This window comes from Hyla sarda, chromosome 1, assembly GCF_029499605.1.
Source record: "Hyla sarda isolate aHylSar1 chromosome 1, aHylSar1.hap1, whole genome shotgun sequence".
Classification (NCBI taxonomy): Eukaryota; Metazoa; Chordata; class Amphibia; order Anura; family Hylidae; genus Hyla; species Hyla sarda.
This window is the reverse complement of record NC_079189.1, coordinates 449517268-449533819: the sequence shown is the minus strand read 5'-3', so window position 1 is coordinate 449533819 and position 16552 is coordinate 449517268. Positions and strand designations below refer to the sequence as shown.

The 16552-nt window shown below is 41.5% G+C and overlaps 1 protein-coding gene across 1 annotated transcript in view; it reads left to right on the top strand.

Moving 5' to 3' along the window:
• Window positions 1–7209: 7209 nt before the first annotated feature.
• The window catches only part of ADGRD1 (adhesion G protein-coupled receptor D1), a 919695-nt gene continuing 910352 nt past the window's right edge, over window positions 7210–16552 (top strand). The window contains exon 1 of the mRNA XM_056533246.1: window positions 7210–7300. Within this exon, the coding sequence (XP_056389221.1) occupies window positions 7235–7300 (66 nt within the window). The 5' untranslated portion in view covers window positions 7210–7234. The remainder of the gene's footprint in view (window positions 7301–16552) is intronic.

Sequence of the window (16552 nt, the reverse complement as noted above, 5' to 3'; positions counted from 1 at the left end):
TGGGTCCGCGCTGCTGCAGGCCTCTGGCGTGTGTCCCCTGCGTTGTTGCTATGCGCTGCACGGCGCGGCGCATGAGGTCAGTGCGCCGCGCCGTGCATAGCAACGACGCATGGGACGCACGCCGGAGGCCTGCAGCAGCGCGGACCCGACCCCGGCAACAGGTAATTATGCCACCGGGGATGGGGGGAGGCAACGGGGCAGCGGCGCCGGCAATGGGTGCCGCTGCCCCTTCTCTCCCCCTGGCTGTCGGCGCCGCTTCTCTCCCCCTGGCTATCGGCGCCGGCAATGGGGTGCTGGCACCGATAGTCAGGGGGACAGAATGGGCAGCGGCGCCGATAGCCAGGGGGAGAGAAGGGCCGGCAGCAGGGCTCTAGACCCCAGGAAAGGCAGGGGGAGAGAAGCGGGCAGCGACGGCCTCTCTCCCCCTGCCTTTCCTGGGGGTGTATCAGCGTATAACACGCACATAGACTTTAGGCTAAAAATTTTAGCCTAAAAAGTGCGTGTTATACGCCGATAAATACAGTACCTAAACCTAGACTGCATCTACAATCTAGTCATTGGTTCTGTTGCGGTCCACACTGTAAGGACAAAGGGGGTATTCATGAAAAGTGGAGTAGGTGAACGTCTTTTTACTCCAATTAATTCATGTGGTGAAAAATGTTTACCTGCACCAAATTTATTACATGGTGCAGGGTATGTGATAAATCTGGTGCTGATCACATTTCTTACATCAGTACTCCACTTTGACTGATTTTTTTGTGCAACTTTTTGTGCAACTTTTTTTTATCTGTGCGACAATTATGCAACTTTTTCTTAATGTTTTCCACAGTTAGTTTGTAGGCACTTTTTTATTCTGTGGAGATTAGCACTCGTTTTCGTGGGTTGTGCCAAAGTATGCGACTTAAAAACAAGGAAAATTTTGTAGAAATCCCTGACCAAATCAACCAAAACACATCTACCACAGCAACAATCCAAAACACAGGTAAAAGAAAAGTCTCAGAAAACACACTGCGTGACAAATTTACCCAGAAAAACCAGGGTAAAATGCTTCATAAAATACCCCCAAGGTGCTCATGTTCTTTATCTCCAAGAAGGGGTTTATGTTTTCATTAGAGAGAATATAGCTGAACAAGGGTCCCGTTGCACTACACTCATCTCTTAAGTGGCCTATGTTAGTTAGTGTTGGGTGACTGTCATGTCATCAAAAGTTTTCCTGCACATTTCGCTACTGAAGTTGTGTGTGTAAAGAAAGTTTACATATTGCACCACAATAAGTCAACACATGAAGATCCTCATCAGTGGTTTCGGTAGAACATTTACATCTGTGAACATCCAAAAACATCTGCATTCATCATTACAACTACACGTGCTAGAAACCACCATAAAAAATGCTAAATTTAGTAAAACTGCTATAAAAGCAGGCTGTAAAGAGACACTGGCCACATATCCATTTATCTGGCTCAAAAAGCTGTAACATTCTGAGCTGTGCCAAAGCAACTGCACTGTATTTTATTTGCAAAAGAAGTTTAGTTAAGCTGATGTTGTTTCACATAATTCTAGTGTCAAGAGGTCTCATTCCTGCACTTTGCACTACAGGAAGAACTCATTTGACAAAAGGTCAGTGGAGGTCACAAGGGAACACCAGGTCAGCTCCACCACCATGCCATGGGTTATAGCAGTTGAAGGACCACTACACCCAGCTCATGATATCCATGCCCACCCAAAATATGTGAATATACAGTGGGGCAAAAAAGTATTTAGTTAGCCACCAATTTGCAAAAAGATGAGAGAGGCCTGTAATTTTCATAGATATACCTCAACTATGAGAGACATTATAAGAAAAAAAATCCATAAAATCATGCTGGCCATGAGTGCGCTGTCATGTCTCTGTTGCTGGCGGGGCTGGGATCCGCATGCGAATCCCAGCCCGTCACTCACCTTCCTCAGCCACTGCCTCACTGCCACCTGGGTGCCACCTGCCACAGCAAGACCATCCCGCTTTGCGGCAGGCTCTGGTGAAAACCAGTGGCACCTTAGACCCTGCTCCCTGGCACTGCTCAAGTCTCCATCCCCACAGGTCCAGAGAATCCATCACCTGCCGTGATTCCTAACACAAACAAGCAAGATTTATGGCTCTCACAGACCTTCTTTAAGAGTCTCCTCTGTCCTCCACTCGTTACCTCTATTAATGGCACCTGTTTGAACTTGTTATCAGTAGAAAAGACACCTGTCCACAACCTCAGTCACACTGCAAACTCCACTATGGCCAATATCAAAGAGCTGTCAAAGGACACCAGAAACAAAATTGTAGACCTGCACCAGGCTGGGAAGACTGAATCTGCAATGGCAAGCAGCTTGGTGAGTGAGAAGAAATAAACTGTAAGACATACAAGACCACTGATGATCTCCTTCGATCTGGGGATCCACCCAAGATCTCACCCCGTGGTGTCAAAATGATCACAAGAACGTTGAGCAAAAATGCCAGAACCACACAGGGGGGACCTAGTGAATGACCTGCAGAGAGCTGGGACCAAAGTAAACAGTAACAAAGTAACAAAGGCTACCATCAGTAACACTCTACCAGGGACTCAAATCATGCAGTGCCAGACGTGTCCCCCTGTTTAAGCCAGTACATGTCCGGGCCCATCCGAGAATTTGGATGATCCAGAAGAGGATTGAGAGAATGTCATATGCCAGATGAAACCAACTTTTTGGTAAAAAACTTTTTGATAAAAACTCAACTCATCGTGTTTGGAGGAGAAAGAATGCTGAGTTGCATCCAAAGAACACCATACCTACTGTGAAGCATGGGGGTGGAAACATCATGCTTTGGGGCTGTTTGTCAGCAAAGGGACCAGGACGACTGATCCGTGTAAAGGAAAGAATGAATGGGACCATGTATCGTGAGATTTTGAGTAAAAACAACCTTCCATCAGCAAAGCATTGAAGCTGATACCTGGCTGAGTCTTTCTGCATGACATTGATCCCAAACACACCACTTGGGCAACAAAGGAGTGGCTTTGTAAGAAGCATTTCAAGGTCCTGGAGTGGCCTAGCCAGTCTCCAGATTTCTAAAAAGAAAGGCGCAGAATTGTTTTGCTCAGCCCTCAATTACACCATAAACCTACACTAGCCCAGACCTGGCTCAAAAAAATTGCACAAAAGTCACAAGGATGCAAAAAGTTGTAAGGGTTTAAAAATTTGCTGATAAGAGAGTAATACAAAGTGGTGTCCTGAAGTGAAATTTCACAAAAATGTGTACAAGCCCCATATCTTTCAAAGGACCTGCACCATTTAATAAATATAGTACGTGTACACTCCAACTACACCATCAAAACCTGTGTATAACATCAATGTACCTACACTGACTTTGATAAATGTCTCCCTTTATCTTTAACCTGCAGGGCACATCAGCAGGGCAGGGACGTGCACACATAGGCTTAGAAGGGGGCTATAGCCCTCCCTGCCCTCACTGTGTCCCTGCCCCTTTATGCCTTCTCTCTTTTTTTTTCCCTTACAATCCTGCATCCAAACAAATCACCCCCCCCCCCCCCCCCGGCTCCCTGGCCGGAGCACTCACGCAAAAGATGTCAGGACCCTTTAATGCCACTGCAGGGGCTGCCTGGGTAGTAGACGTGCGTTGCGCACCTGCTACATCACATGGCCTCATCAACATGAAGTGAGGAGGAGTATGCGCCTGTCTGCCTCCATCTGCCTTGGTGAAGTTCCGAGTCTTCCTTCAGTGCCTGCCCTGGTAATAATGTTTATTAGTGTGTAATCTGTCCAGTATGCAAAGGGACAGTGCTTTTCCCTTTACATACTGGGGGATATAGTGCTTTGTCCCTTTGCATATTGGAGTCTGTACTACAGACTCTAATATGCAAAGGGACAAAGCACTACAACCCCCAGTATGTAAAGTGCATTACAAGCTCACAACCTCCAGCACGAAAGGCAAGAAGGCACTACATACTACATACTTTGTCTCTTTGCATAGTAAAGGTTGTAGTACATTGTTGCCTTGCATTCTGGAGGTTGTAGTAGAAAATAGTGAATCAAATATTTTAAAAAAAGTTTCATAAATGTGAATAAGCCCCTTACCTAATAAAAGTTTCAATCACCACATTTTCCCTTTTTTCAAATAAAATAATGTAATCAAAATTAAAAATGTGGTATCGTGTGTGCGGAAATGTCCAAACTATTAAAATATAAAGTTAATTAAACCTTACAGTGAATGGGGTAAATGTGAGAAAAATACCAATGTCCAGAATTGCTGATATTTGTTCACTTCATATATGAGAAAAAAAAAGATAGAAAAGTATTAAACGGTCCCATCTTAACAAAAAATGGTACTGATAACTACAAATCACTGTGGAAAAAAATGAAAAAATAAGAGTTATAGGGGTCAGAAGAGGACAATTTTAAGCAATTATTATTTTCTTACAAATATTTATAGAGGTAGAGTTATCATTGGAGGTAGAGATTTTTTTTTTAATTTATTTATTTATTTTTGCTTAGTTTGGGGGCATTGATTGCCGAAGGCATAGATTTGTGTAGATGCAAATTTGTCTAATGCAACTTTCACATAAAATGTTGCAAACCTCTCAAAAACACTGCAAATCTACACCAGCCCATACCTGGCTTACAAAACTGCCTTTAAAGAGCATTAATAATAAAATAAAAATGCACATTTATTGCACAACAGGGTAAAAGTTGCAGAAAGGTCACAGAAGAGTTCACTGTCCCCCCCACAATTTTTTTTATAGTAATTAAACAAAACAAAACCTATATCATTTTGGTATCCTTGCAATTGTATGTACCTACACAATAAAGATAAGGTGTCATTTTAACTGTAAAACACACTGCATAGAAATAGAAGCCCTACAAAAGTTTCAAAAGAGTTTTTTTTTTCTTTTTATTTCACCCCACAAAGATTTTTTTTTGCCTTTGTAGTAACATGAGTAATGTCATCACAAAGTACAATTAGCGGCACAACAAAACAAGCCCTCATATCGGTCTGTAAGTGGAAAATGGTAAAGACTTATGGCTATTAAAGGGGTACTCCCGTGGAAAACTTTTTTTTTTAAATCAACTGGTGCCAGAAAGTTGAACAGATTTGTTAATCACTTCTATTAAAAAATCTTAATCCTTCCAGTACTTTTTAGGGGCTGTATACTAAAGAGAAATCCAAAAAAGAAATGCATTTCCTCTGATATCATGACCACAGTGCTCTCTGCTGACCTCTGCTGTCCATGACATCAGAGGAAACGCATTTCTTTTTTGGATTTCTCTTTAGTATACAGCCCCTAAAAAGTACTGGAAGGATTAAGATTTTTTAATAGAAGTGATTTACAAATCTGTTTAACTTTCTGGCACCCGTTTATTTTAAAAAAAAAAAAGTTTTATTTAAAAAAAAAAAAAAAGACCCAGGCTGCCAGCATTAAAAAAAATAAAAAATTATTAAAAAAAAACACTGTACTTACCTTCCGCCTCTCCCTCGGAGGCTCCAGTATCACTGCCAGAGCCACCACTGCGATCCTTTCCCTGGTGCTGGGGGTCAATATGTCAGAATGCAGCTCAGCTACTCTCCATCTTCAGTTAGTGTGCCATCTTGGCCAGTGATTTACTGAGCAGTAGTGTGACGTACTGAGCCCCAACATTGATCTTGTCCCTGGTGCCGATGGGTTCTGTGGGGGAGAGGCTAATTGGTATCTCCGTGGGGTGATACGGGGTCCTATTTAGTTAACATGATGACCAGAGGTCCCTTACATCAGAATTGAGTTGTGTTAACATATGAAAGATTTTTACTAACATTTTGTTTTTTTAAATGGGAAGTTCCCTTTTTTTTTGTTTTAAACTTGAGCCCCTGCCCTCCAAAATGTCTGTGCGCGTCTCTGCGGCAGGGTGTATCTTTTATAGTGTGTTTTACATCAGCCTGTGTATGGTGTATAGAAATAATGCAGGGTTCTGTAACATTATACATTTTCTTTATAGTTTATACAAAGTTGCAGCTCTGTTTTTATATCCTGCTGCTGTGTTTGATGCCGTTGGCTGTCCGGGCATGCTGAGAGTTGTAGTTTTCTAAAATGTAACTTTTATTGATCGTTAAAAATACGTTAAAAAGAAAAAAGAAAACTCCAAATGTGCTTTAAAATAATGCCACAGTTTTATGTGTGAGATATACGGTGCTGCAGCACAACAATAACAGGCACTACTACTAAGTGCAGTTTAAAATGTCACTGTACAGCCACCCTCGACATGTTTTGCTGTCACAACAAATACAGCGAAACATGTCGAGGGTGGCTGTACAGTGACATTTTAAACTGCACGCCACGGTAGTGCCTGTTATTGTTGTGCTGCAGCACCGTATATCTCACACATAAAACAGACAAGGGGTCTCCTTGCTGTTGTACTCAGTACATTGTCATTGCACTACAGTGGCATTATTTTAAAGCACATTTGGGGTTTTCTTCCTTTTTATTTTTAACGTAGATCAATAAAAGTTACATTTTAGGGAGTTTATATACGAGGGGAGATAGTGACTCCGGGCTTCGGCCCAGGGGTTTGTAGTTTCATGTTGGAGGACCCCTCACCCTCCTTTTTGGGTAGTTTTGCTATTGGAGTAGTAGTTTTGAAACAGCCGGAGGCACCCTGGTTGGGAAACACTGAGTTTTTCTTCATCAATATACTTTGGAAGTTGTTTAGAAGAGAAAAACACATCCCACTACAAGAGTATAAAGAGCTGTTATACGCCTGTGTTCTAGATACTATTGTCTCCAGCAGGCTGGTGTTAGGACCCAGAACAGAGCTTGTAATGAGAGGTTATAAATAGTGTTGTGGAATAGGACAAAGTTTGAGGAGTGAACATGACATCACTGAGGGCTTCTCCCCACCCTGGATTTGGTGGGATGGAGGTGAATACACATTGTCAGGGTCTGGTCTCACATTCCTCATTGGATGCACAGCACATGCACTAAGGGTTAAGTTCCTCTGGATTTACCTGCAGTCTCTCATGCTGGGATCTATCTGGCCATCAGAGAAGCGAGAAGTGGAGACTTTTAAAGCAGCAGAGTGAACTATGTACAAGCCTGAGGTCCCTGCGTCTCCTAGGGGTCAATGACTCCTTAATGAGATCACTTTTTAACTAGTTAAAGACAAGTCCACACAGCAACTTCACATCTGGGGGACATCGGTTCTAAAGACCATAAAGACTCTTAGTTACCATAAAGACTCTGTTATGGGGATCTCACTGCACTTCTTCCCTTGGATTGCTTTTCTCTTGTTGAGACAATGTGAAAATCAGGTAACTATCTAGATCTTAAAGTGCTAAAGGGAAGGGGGTGCTGGGACTTGTAGTTCTACTACAGACGTGATATTTTTAAGCACTTTTGTGCAGTTGCTTCACTTATGTCACTGTTTCCCAATCAGGGTGCCTCCAGCTGTTGCAAAACTACAACTCCCAGCATGCCCAGACAGCCAAAGGCTGTCCGGGCATGATGGGAGTTGTAGTTTTCCGACATCTGGAGGCACTCTGACTTATGCTATTGTCTTTTTTCCCCTCCTATTATCTTTTATTTTACTCTTTAAGTTCCAGAGGAGAGCTCACATGCCATTACTGTCATCTCTGCTTCATTTTCATGGCTATATGACCTTAGGGGAACTTTGGCAACATCTTTGTAAAAATGTCACTCAATATTATGTACATTAGAGCAATTTTAACTGTTACAAAATGATTGATTGATATAAGTATGTCTGCTCGATCATATCTGTACCATATTTTTGTGTATTAATAATTATATCATTTCAATAATTGTTCTAATAAAATAGTATATGTTAATGGGTACAGGAGATGTTTCAAGCTCCATTAGTCTAATATTCAAACTATGGGCATGTATAGGGAATGGTGCATACCTTATAGTGACTCTGTGAAGTACAGTATTTATGCTGAAACGCATTATCATTCCTTATGGATTTGTGAAAAAAACCTCTGTGTGCTGCCATATAAACTCCAAGGCATACAGAGGTACTGCATGTGCCTATAGTAGTCTGTGGGCATTATAATATGAAACCTACATAAATAGTACTACCTTAAGTGTACATGGAGCCTTCTAAATTGGAAAAACCATAATTTGCCTCAATTAAAGGGGCACTCCACTGGAAAACTTTTTTTTTTTTAAACCAACTGGTGCCAGAAAGTTAAATAGATTTGTAAATGACTTCTATTAAAAAATCTTAATCCTTCCAGTACTTATCAGCTGCCGTATGATCCACAGGAAGTTCTTTTCTTTTTGAATTTCCTTTCTGTCTGACCACAGTGCTCTCTGCTGACACCTCAGTCCATGTCAGGAACTGTCCAGAGTAGGACCAAATCCTCATAGAAAACCTGTGGTCAGGCAGAAAGAAAATTCAAAAATAAAAAAAGCTTCCTGTGGATCATAAAAGCAGCTGATAAGTACTGGCAGGATTAAAGAGGTACTCCCGTGGAAAACATTTTGTTTTTAAATCAACTGGTGCCAGAAAGTTAAACAGATTTGTAAACCACTTCTATTACATGTTTTTGTCCTTTTAGTACTCATTAGCAGCTGTATGCTACAGAGGAAATTCTTTTCTTTTTGAATTTCTTTTTTGTCTTGTGTACAGTGCTCTCTGCTGACACATGATGCATATCAGGAACTGTCCAGAGCAGGAGAAAATCCCCATAGCAAACTTTTGAGAGCACTGTGGAAAAGACAAAACATTTGCTCTGTAGCATACAGCTGCTAATAAGTACTGGAGGATTAAGATTTTTTAATAGAAGTCTTTTACCAATCTGTTTACCTTTCTGGCACAAGTTGGTTTAAAAAAAATGTTTTCCAGTGAAGTGCCCCTTTAATGCATGTGTCTCAATGTTGAAAGGATGTGGTGCTGTAGACATATTATGGCAGCTGCTTATATATTTCCAGTTTTTTGTATTACGAAGTATTGCCAACACTTTTTTTTTTTAACTTGTCACAGTCTGTACAACAAAAAAAATAACTTACTATATTTTTAATTGATGCATAAGGTGCATGTACTGTTGCCTCTTTAGAAACTGCTTAAAAATTCTATTAACTAATACAAACCATACAGGAGCCAAAAAAGTCCATGATACTGATGGAAAACCAAAATATAAAACTGAACATATACTTTAGACATATAATCTGGAGCAGAATAGGATTTACCCAGCATCTATGCTTTCCTAGCTGGGACATTACTGTACCTCTAGGTCCTGTCTGCCTTCAGTATCTTACATCCATTTTCTTTGCCAACTTGTCAGCACCAGGGTGAAATCCACAAGCTTTTTGGGTATTTTTTACATCAGTGCTTCCCCTAGATCTGGTGACAGGATCAGCAATGCAAACATAAAACCCAACACCATATTAACCATATTAAACTGTTGTAATGGCCCATCATTACATGTGTGTTTATTATTATCAGGCAGTAAGGCAGCGTGAGTTATTATCCACACCACTGTGCCCGATGGCTGGGTTACGTCTTTTGATGCCAACAAAAAAGTTAAGCACTCTGTGGGGCCATACTGTATTTCATATGGTCGTGACTTCATACAAAGGCATACAGAGAATTTGTATATAGCAAATATCAACAACAAATCCAGCATGTTCCATGAGATCCTGTATTACTAGGGAAAAAAGCACTGTCTATGGGGAGAGCCTGTGAGCTGCCATATGGGCATTGTGCACATGGCTCCGAGTGGTACAGCTTGAGATTTCTGTAACCCAATGTAAAATCTTTACAAGGACGCCCCAACCTACCATGTGCCATGTATAATATTGATGGCGAAGGGGCCTTTGAGACTGTTACCTCTGCCCCATCTATTACTATAGTCCTTTGTATGGGCTGTTAGATTGTATTTACTGTTAGTGCTGCTAAAGGTATACTAAACAATAGTGAATAGTGTTTTATAAAGTCTCATTCGCACAGTTCCTCTGAAAACTCTGTGGTTTCTGGATGTGCTGCAGTTTCTTTTTTTAACTTTATTATGTTCTATTGTTCTCTGGTTTGTGATGTTTTTTGACCAGGTTTTCACCATTAACTGTGGAAAAAAACTTAAAGGGGTACTCCCGTGGAAAACTTTCTTTTTTTAAATCAACTGGTGCCAGAAAGTTAAAAAGATTTGTAAATTACTTCTATTAAAAAATCTTAATCCTTCCAGTACTTTTTAGGGGCTATATACTACAGAAGAAATGCTTTTCTTTTGGGATTTCTCTGATGTCACAACCACAGTGCTCTTTGCTGACCTCTGCTGTCCATTTTTGGAACTGTCCAGAGCAGAAGTAAATCCCCATAGCAAACATATGCTGCTCTGGAAAGTTCCCAAAACGGACAGCAGAGGTCAGCAGAGAGCACTGTGGTCATGACATCAGAGAAATCCAAAAAGAAAAGCATTTCCTCTGTAGTATACAGCCCATAAAATGTATTGGAAGGATTAATATTTTTTAATAGAAGTAATTTACAAATCTGTTTAACTTTCTGGCACCAGTTGATAAAAAAAAAAAATAAAAAAAAGTTTTCCACAGGAGTACCCCCTTTAAAGGGGTACTCTGCCCCTAGACATCTTATCCCCTATCCAAAGGATAGGGGATAAGATGTCAGATCGCCGCGGTCCCGCTGCGCGTAATGACGGGCGATACGGGGGATGGAGCAGCGTGACGTCATGGCTCCGCCCCTCATGACATCACGGCCCGTCCCCTTAATGCAAGTCTATGGGAGGGGGCGTGACAACCGCCACGCCCCCTCCCATAGACTTGTATTGAAAGGGGCGGGCTGTGACATCATGAGGGGCGGAGCCGTGACGTAACGATGCTCCGGCCCCGGTACCGCCCATCATTACGTGCAGAGCGAACTCGCTCTGCGCAGTAATGATGGCGGGGTGCCGCAGCGGAGATCCCGGGGGTCCCCAGCAGCGGGACCCCGGTGATCTGACATCTTATCCCCTATCCTTTGGATAGGGGATAAGATGTCTAGGGGCGGAATACCCCTTTAAGTATTGAAAACTGTATTTAAAAGCTGAGATTTTAAATGTGCATTTTATATGTTTCAAATTTTTTTTTATTTAAAGAAAAATATTATCAGACCTTTTCTTAGTTATATCACTTTCAGGGAATGCTGAATAACAACCAACATAGTCACTGTTACAGATTTAAACAGGATTTTTGTCCTGTGTCCTTAAGCTCCTGGATAACATCCTCTGCTGATTTTTTATAGCTTTGTAGCATTGCAGGCAAAGTCTACAAATGAGACGTTACAGTTTAATGCTGTAACTATAAGGTTGTCAGACAAAGCTGTGTTTACCTTTAAGCTAACACTTGGATTAACAAGTAAACTACAAATGTTAATGCCTTTAAGCTGTGTTTGCTTGGGAATACAGTATTTATCTCTATATATTTAGCTTGGTAATAGGGTTGCAATAAACCCATCCACTACCTAGATAAAAGTAAAGTAATTCACTAATTGCATAAAACATGATGACATGTAAAGGGGCTTATTTAGATGAAGTGTGTTTTTGCGGTCATGTTTACCTAAGCAAAAATGGTGCAAATTTTATCATGCATGTGCCATGTTCTATAAAAAGACACACTGACATACAAGTATTTGGCATGATCACTAAATGTTGATTTATGTCTGCAAAAATACAATTAATAAAATATAGGAGCAGTGCAACCCAAGGCCTGTTCCAGACATTTGTTTCATACACGTACTTGACTGTGCAACATGAACCCAATACATTTATTTGGTGTGTGATAACCATCATTTCATGTCTAAGGATTGGCTTATATCTGTGTCAGAGATTACAGAAATTACTTCTGTTAAAAAAATCTTAATTCTACCAGTACTTATCAGTTGAGTTGTTCTTTTCTGGCTGACAACAGTGCTCTCTGCTGACACCTCTGCTTGTCTCAGGAACTGTCCAGAACAGGATAGGTTTGCTATGGGGATTTGTTCCTACTCTGGATAGTTCTTGAGACAGACAGAGGTGTCAGCAGGGAGCACTGTTGTCAGACAGAAAAGAACAACTCAACTTCAGCAGCTGATAAGTAGTGGTAGAATTCAGATTTTTTAATAGAAGCATTTTACAAATCTGTTTAACTTTCTGGAGCCAGTTGATATGATAAAAATTGTTTTTCAACGGAATGCCCCTTTAAAGTCAATGGGATCTGGTGGTGCCCATTGTGCAACCGACTACCTGGCTTAGTTCTTTTCCAGTACTGTGACCTGCAATAATGACCTTGGAAAATGCTTTCCATGACCCAGATGTGGGCTTATACACAGAGCCACAATACAGTGTGTGGGGCAGAGACACAGAAGCCCAGCAGGCAATGGTAATAGTCATCTCTGCTAATTGATAGAGCAATTACTGGTAGATTTGTGGCAAATAACTAATTGGGTTCTCACAACTGTGGCAACACAAAATTTCTTCTATCTTGGACAACTTGGGAACTGTTGCTGTAAGATAACTGCTGTGACAACACATTATTGTAGTCAGGAAAGTTACTGTGACACTGTGTGACAACTGTGTTTCTTTAGAGTAACTGTTGTGACATCACAAGTGTGTTTTAGACAGAAAAGCTGTCTTGACATGCTATTGCATTGAAGTCAAAAGGATAGGGGATAAAATGTCTGATCGCGGTGGTCCAGCCACTGGGCCCCCCACGGGATACCCCGCAATCTCCGTGCAGCACCCGGAATTGATAGCCCTAATTGGAGAGGACGTGGCGTGATGTCATGAGGGGGTGTGGTGTCAAGTCTCTGTCTTGGAAACCCAGCGTTTCCGAGACTGGAGCAACTCCTGCCAGGTGCTGCACGGAGAATGTGGATAAGATGTCTATGGACAGAATACCCCTTTAACCATAAGAACAGTGAATTTATGGAACAGTCTGCCTCAGGAAATGGTCATAACAAAAACATTTAAGGGCTTCAAAACAGGCTTGGATACATTCTTAGAACTGATTAACAGGAATTCATATGTAGTAATATCGAATCCCATTCCCTCTCCTTCCTTTCATTCCTTTGGTTGAACTTAATGGACATGTGTCGACTAACTATAACTCTGTAACATGCTTCACAATTACTGGTAGATTTTCTGAGCAGCTATGGGGGTTGTTGTTGTTGTATAAATAGTATTTGTTTTGAGCATGGGGACTTTTTGTTGGTGTTTACTCCAGGTTTATGGCTGTGTTGGCTTTGAAGCCCTGGTATACATTGTAAAGTGTTTTTCCTTAGGGTCTATGCACATGTACAGTATCCTGAACAGATTTGATGCGCAGGTTTTGAAGCTGTGTACGGTCATTTCATTACAGCGCTCCGTACAGCGCTCGTACCCCCCGCAATCTAAAACTTATCCCCTATCCTTCGGATAGAGGATAAGTTTTCTAGCATGAGACTTATCCTTTAAGGAGGAAATGTTGCATATTGACATTGTCAGGACAGTGTTAAGCGGTTGAAAGGGCAGTGGAATGAATATTTCCCTGGATAAAATAAAGAATAGCTACAACTCCTTGCCTATGAACATACAATCCATGCACAGACCTCTATTGCAGGCATGTGCATAAATAAAATTTGCAAGGTCAAACATTCCTTCAGGAACTCTAGTGGCAGTCAGACTCCATCTATATATTTAATGCATTGAAATAACTCATAAAGGGGTACTCCGCTGCTAGACATCTTATCTCCTATCCAAAAGATAGTGGATAAAATGTCTGATCATGGGGTTCCACTGCTGGGGCCCCCTGTGATCTCCAGCAGCACCAGGCATTCTAAACAAATGCCAGGTTCCGGAGGATGTGGTCGTCACATCATGGCCACGCCCCTCGTGATGTCACATCATGCCCTCTCCATTCTTGTCTATGGGAGGGGGCGTGATGACTGACATGCCCCCTCCCTTAGACATGAATGGAGGGAACATGGCGTAATGTCATGAGGGGCATGGCCGTGACATCACGATCATGGCCGTCCCCACTCCAAGAGTTCTGAACAAAATGTTTCGAATGCTGGGGCACAAAATACTCTTTAATACTAAAAAGCACCTCACTGACTGAGTAAGCCTTAATTAATGGACAACTGTCAGCCTGTTCACCCACACCAAACCTAACACACTGGGTTATAGTGTGGGTGAACAGGAGTCCAACGAGTGGTCACTTACTTAAATAAGTCAAGTAGGTCCTGGGATATGTGCCCCAGAAGATCCTCTGCTGAATTTAGTGAAGCACGCGCATGTTGCGGAGCTTCAGCAAAACAATTTACATATTCATTGTCTGTGACTCCACATCCTAGTGAAGTGGAGTCACAGACAATGGATATGTAAATGAAGCAGACAAAGCCCCACCCCCTGCACACTTCACTGAATTCAGCAGAAGATCTTCTGGGGGACATATCTCAGGACCTAGTGGACATATTTAAGTAAGTGACCCCTCATTGGACTCCTGTTCACCAACACTTTAACCCAGTGTTGAGTTAAGTGTGGGTGAACAGGCTGACAGTTTTCCTTTAACATAATAATTTTATTATTTATTTCATTTTGTAGCTTAAAGCGGATCAGTCCTATCCAAAAAAATTTAAAAAGATGCATGGTTTTGTTCTATTAGCCCTATAGAGTATTAAACATTTGATTTTAGTGTGCTCACTGCTGTTATTGAGCCCCTGAGAGCCCCCCTCCATAGTGCATAGCTATTTCTCATTCTCTACATTACAGGGTGCGTGGCCAGTGCAGGAAAGTTTGCAAGTAGTAATAACACTAGACTTTCTTTCCTTTACTTCTCTGACGAATTCCTGGACAGCATCTACTCCTCTCTGCTGGAGAAAGTGTACTGGACTAAACAGGTTGGCACTGTGCTAGGAAATAATTTACCATACACTAGTGTGGCTGGCACCTCTTTAAGTCAATGATTTAAAATTACATTGAATATTGGTGTTAATATTGGTTCTCAAATAATAATCTATGGTGAAACTGAAAATTTGTCAGAGGAAATATGGTCTGGATAAGGTGGTAGTCTCTCTAAAGATGTGGTGTTTTGGAGAGCTCTGTACCATTTCTGCAAAAGGCTATGTGTCCTTAAAGGGGTGCTCCGGGGAAGTTAACAAAAATAAAAATTCCCTAAAGCCACCAAAATACCTGTTCTATATCCCCTGTAGTTATCCTTGGGATTTTGTCAGCTCCTTTGGCCCCTGAATATTCTTTTTCTTTGCTTGCAGCCCAGACTACAACTCTCAGCAGTCAGTGCAGCTATGTGTATTAATTGCCATCAAATTGCTTTTACTATCTGTGTGCATGCTGTGTTGTTTAAAACACAGTCAGCAGCACACACTGTACATGTCTTTTCTTTCAAACTATCCTCCTCCCCAGCAATAAATCATACTATGCTCTGAATGGCAGCAGTCAGTGATTAGATCTACAGCAGGCAAAGAGCAGCGTTATGTGCTGAGTTGTTATTGAGAATCTTCACAGGAGATGCTGGCAAGATCCTCACACAGGGAGGAGAGGGGGAGGGGAGATGTGGCTTTGAAGCAAGAGCCTCAGACCAGACAGAAATCACGTGGTCTTTGTCTTCCAGGAGGGTGGGGGCTAATCTCAGTGTGGCCTTTGCAGAAAGACAAGGTGGATCTGATAAAGGCGTCTTTCTCTCACTCCCTGCATGTAAGTGACAGCTGAAAGAGGGAGGGTTTATTTCCCCAGAGTACCCCTTTGAGAGACAAATGGTAAGAAAGGTTTATGATGATTACAGCAAGGGGGTGGGGAATATATGACAAGTGACCCTGTATACATCTCTGGTGGGTTATGTGAGAAAAGCGATCCTCTATACATTTCTGACATGATCTCTTGATACTTCCCTCCCATAATCTTCAATCCTCACACCTTAGGTCTGTGTCTATGTTCTCCCCTTGTCTGCTCCTCACACAACCTTCTTCAAGATTTCTCCCATGCAACCTCTTACTCTGGAACTCACTATCCCAGCACATCAGACTCTTCCCCACCTTTTAAAAGTATGCTTAAAACTCATCTCTATAGAAAATAATACAACTTGTAATGATTGCCTACACTAGCAACTAACCAGCTGCTTCTATCACCTACAGTCTCCTTCCCCCTTCCCTTGGAGACTGTAAGCCCTTATCGCCAGGGTCCAATCTGCTACTTTACCAGTCTTCTCTCTCATGTAGGAAAGGTTTATTGTAATTGTTTATGCGTTACATTATGTACGTAAATCCCCTTTCCATACAAACTTTTCAGTAATGTAAATAACCATAATATTACAAAAACTTTTATGTAGCAACATTTATATGTCACACACACATGCAGTGCCTTAAAATCTGGGGTAGCAGAGCGAGAATGTCATTGACTTTTAAGCACATCACATTAGTAATGGATCAATATGTAGCTTGAAAATGTTATGCTTTTGTTACAGTTTCGGTTGTAAATAATGTATGTATTATGTTACATCATATACAGCTTGAATCTAGAATTGTTAACCTTAAAGGGTACTCTGCTGGAAAACATTTTTTTTTAATCAACTGATGCCAGAAA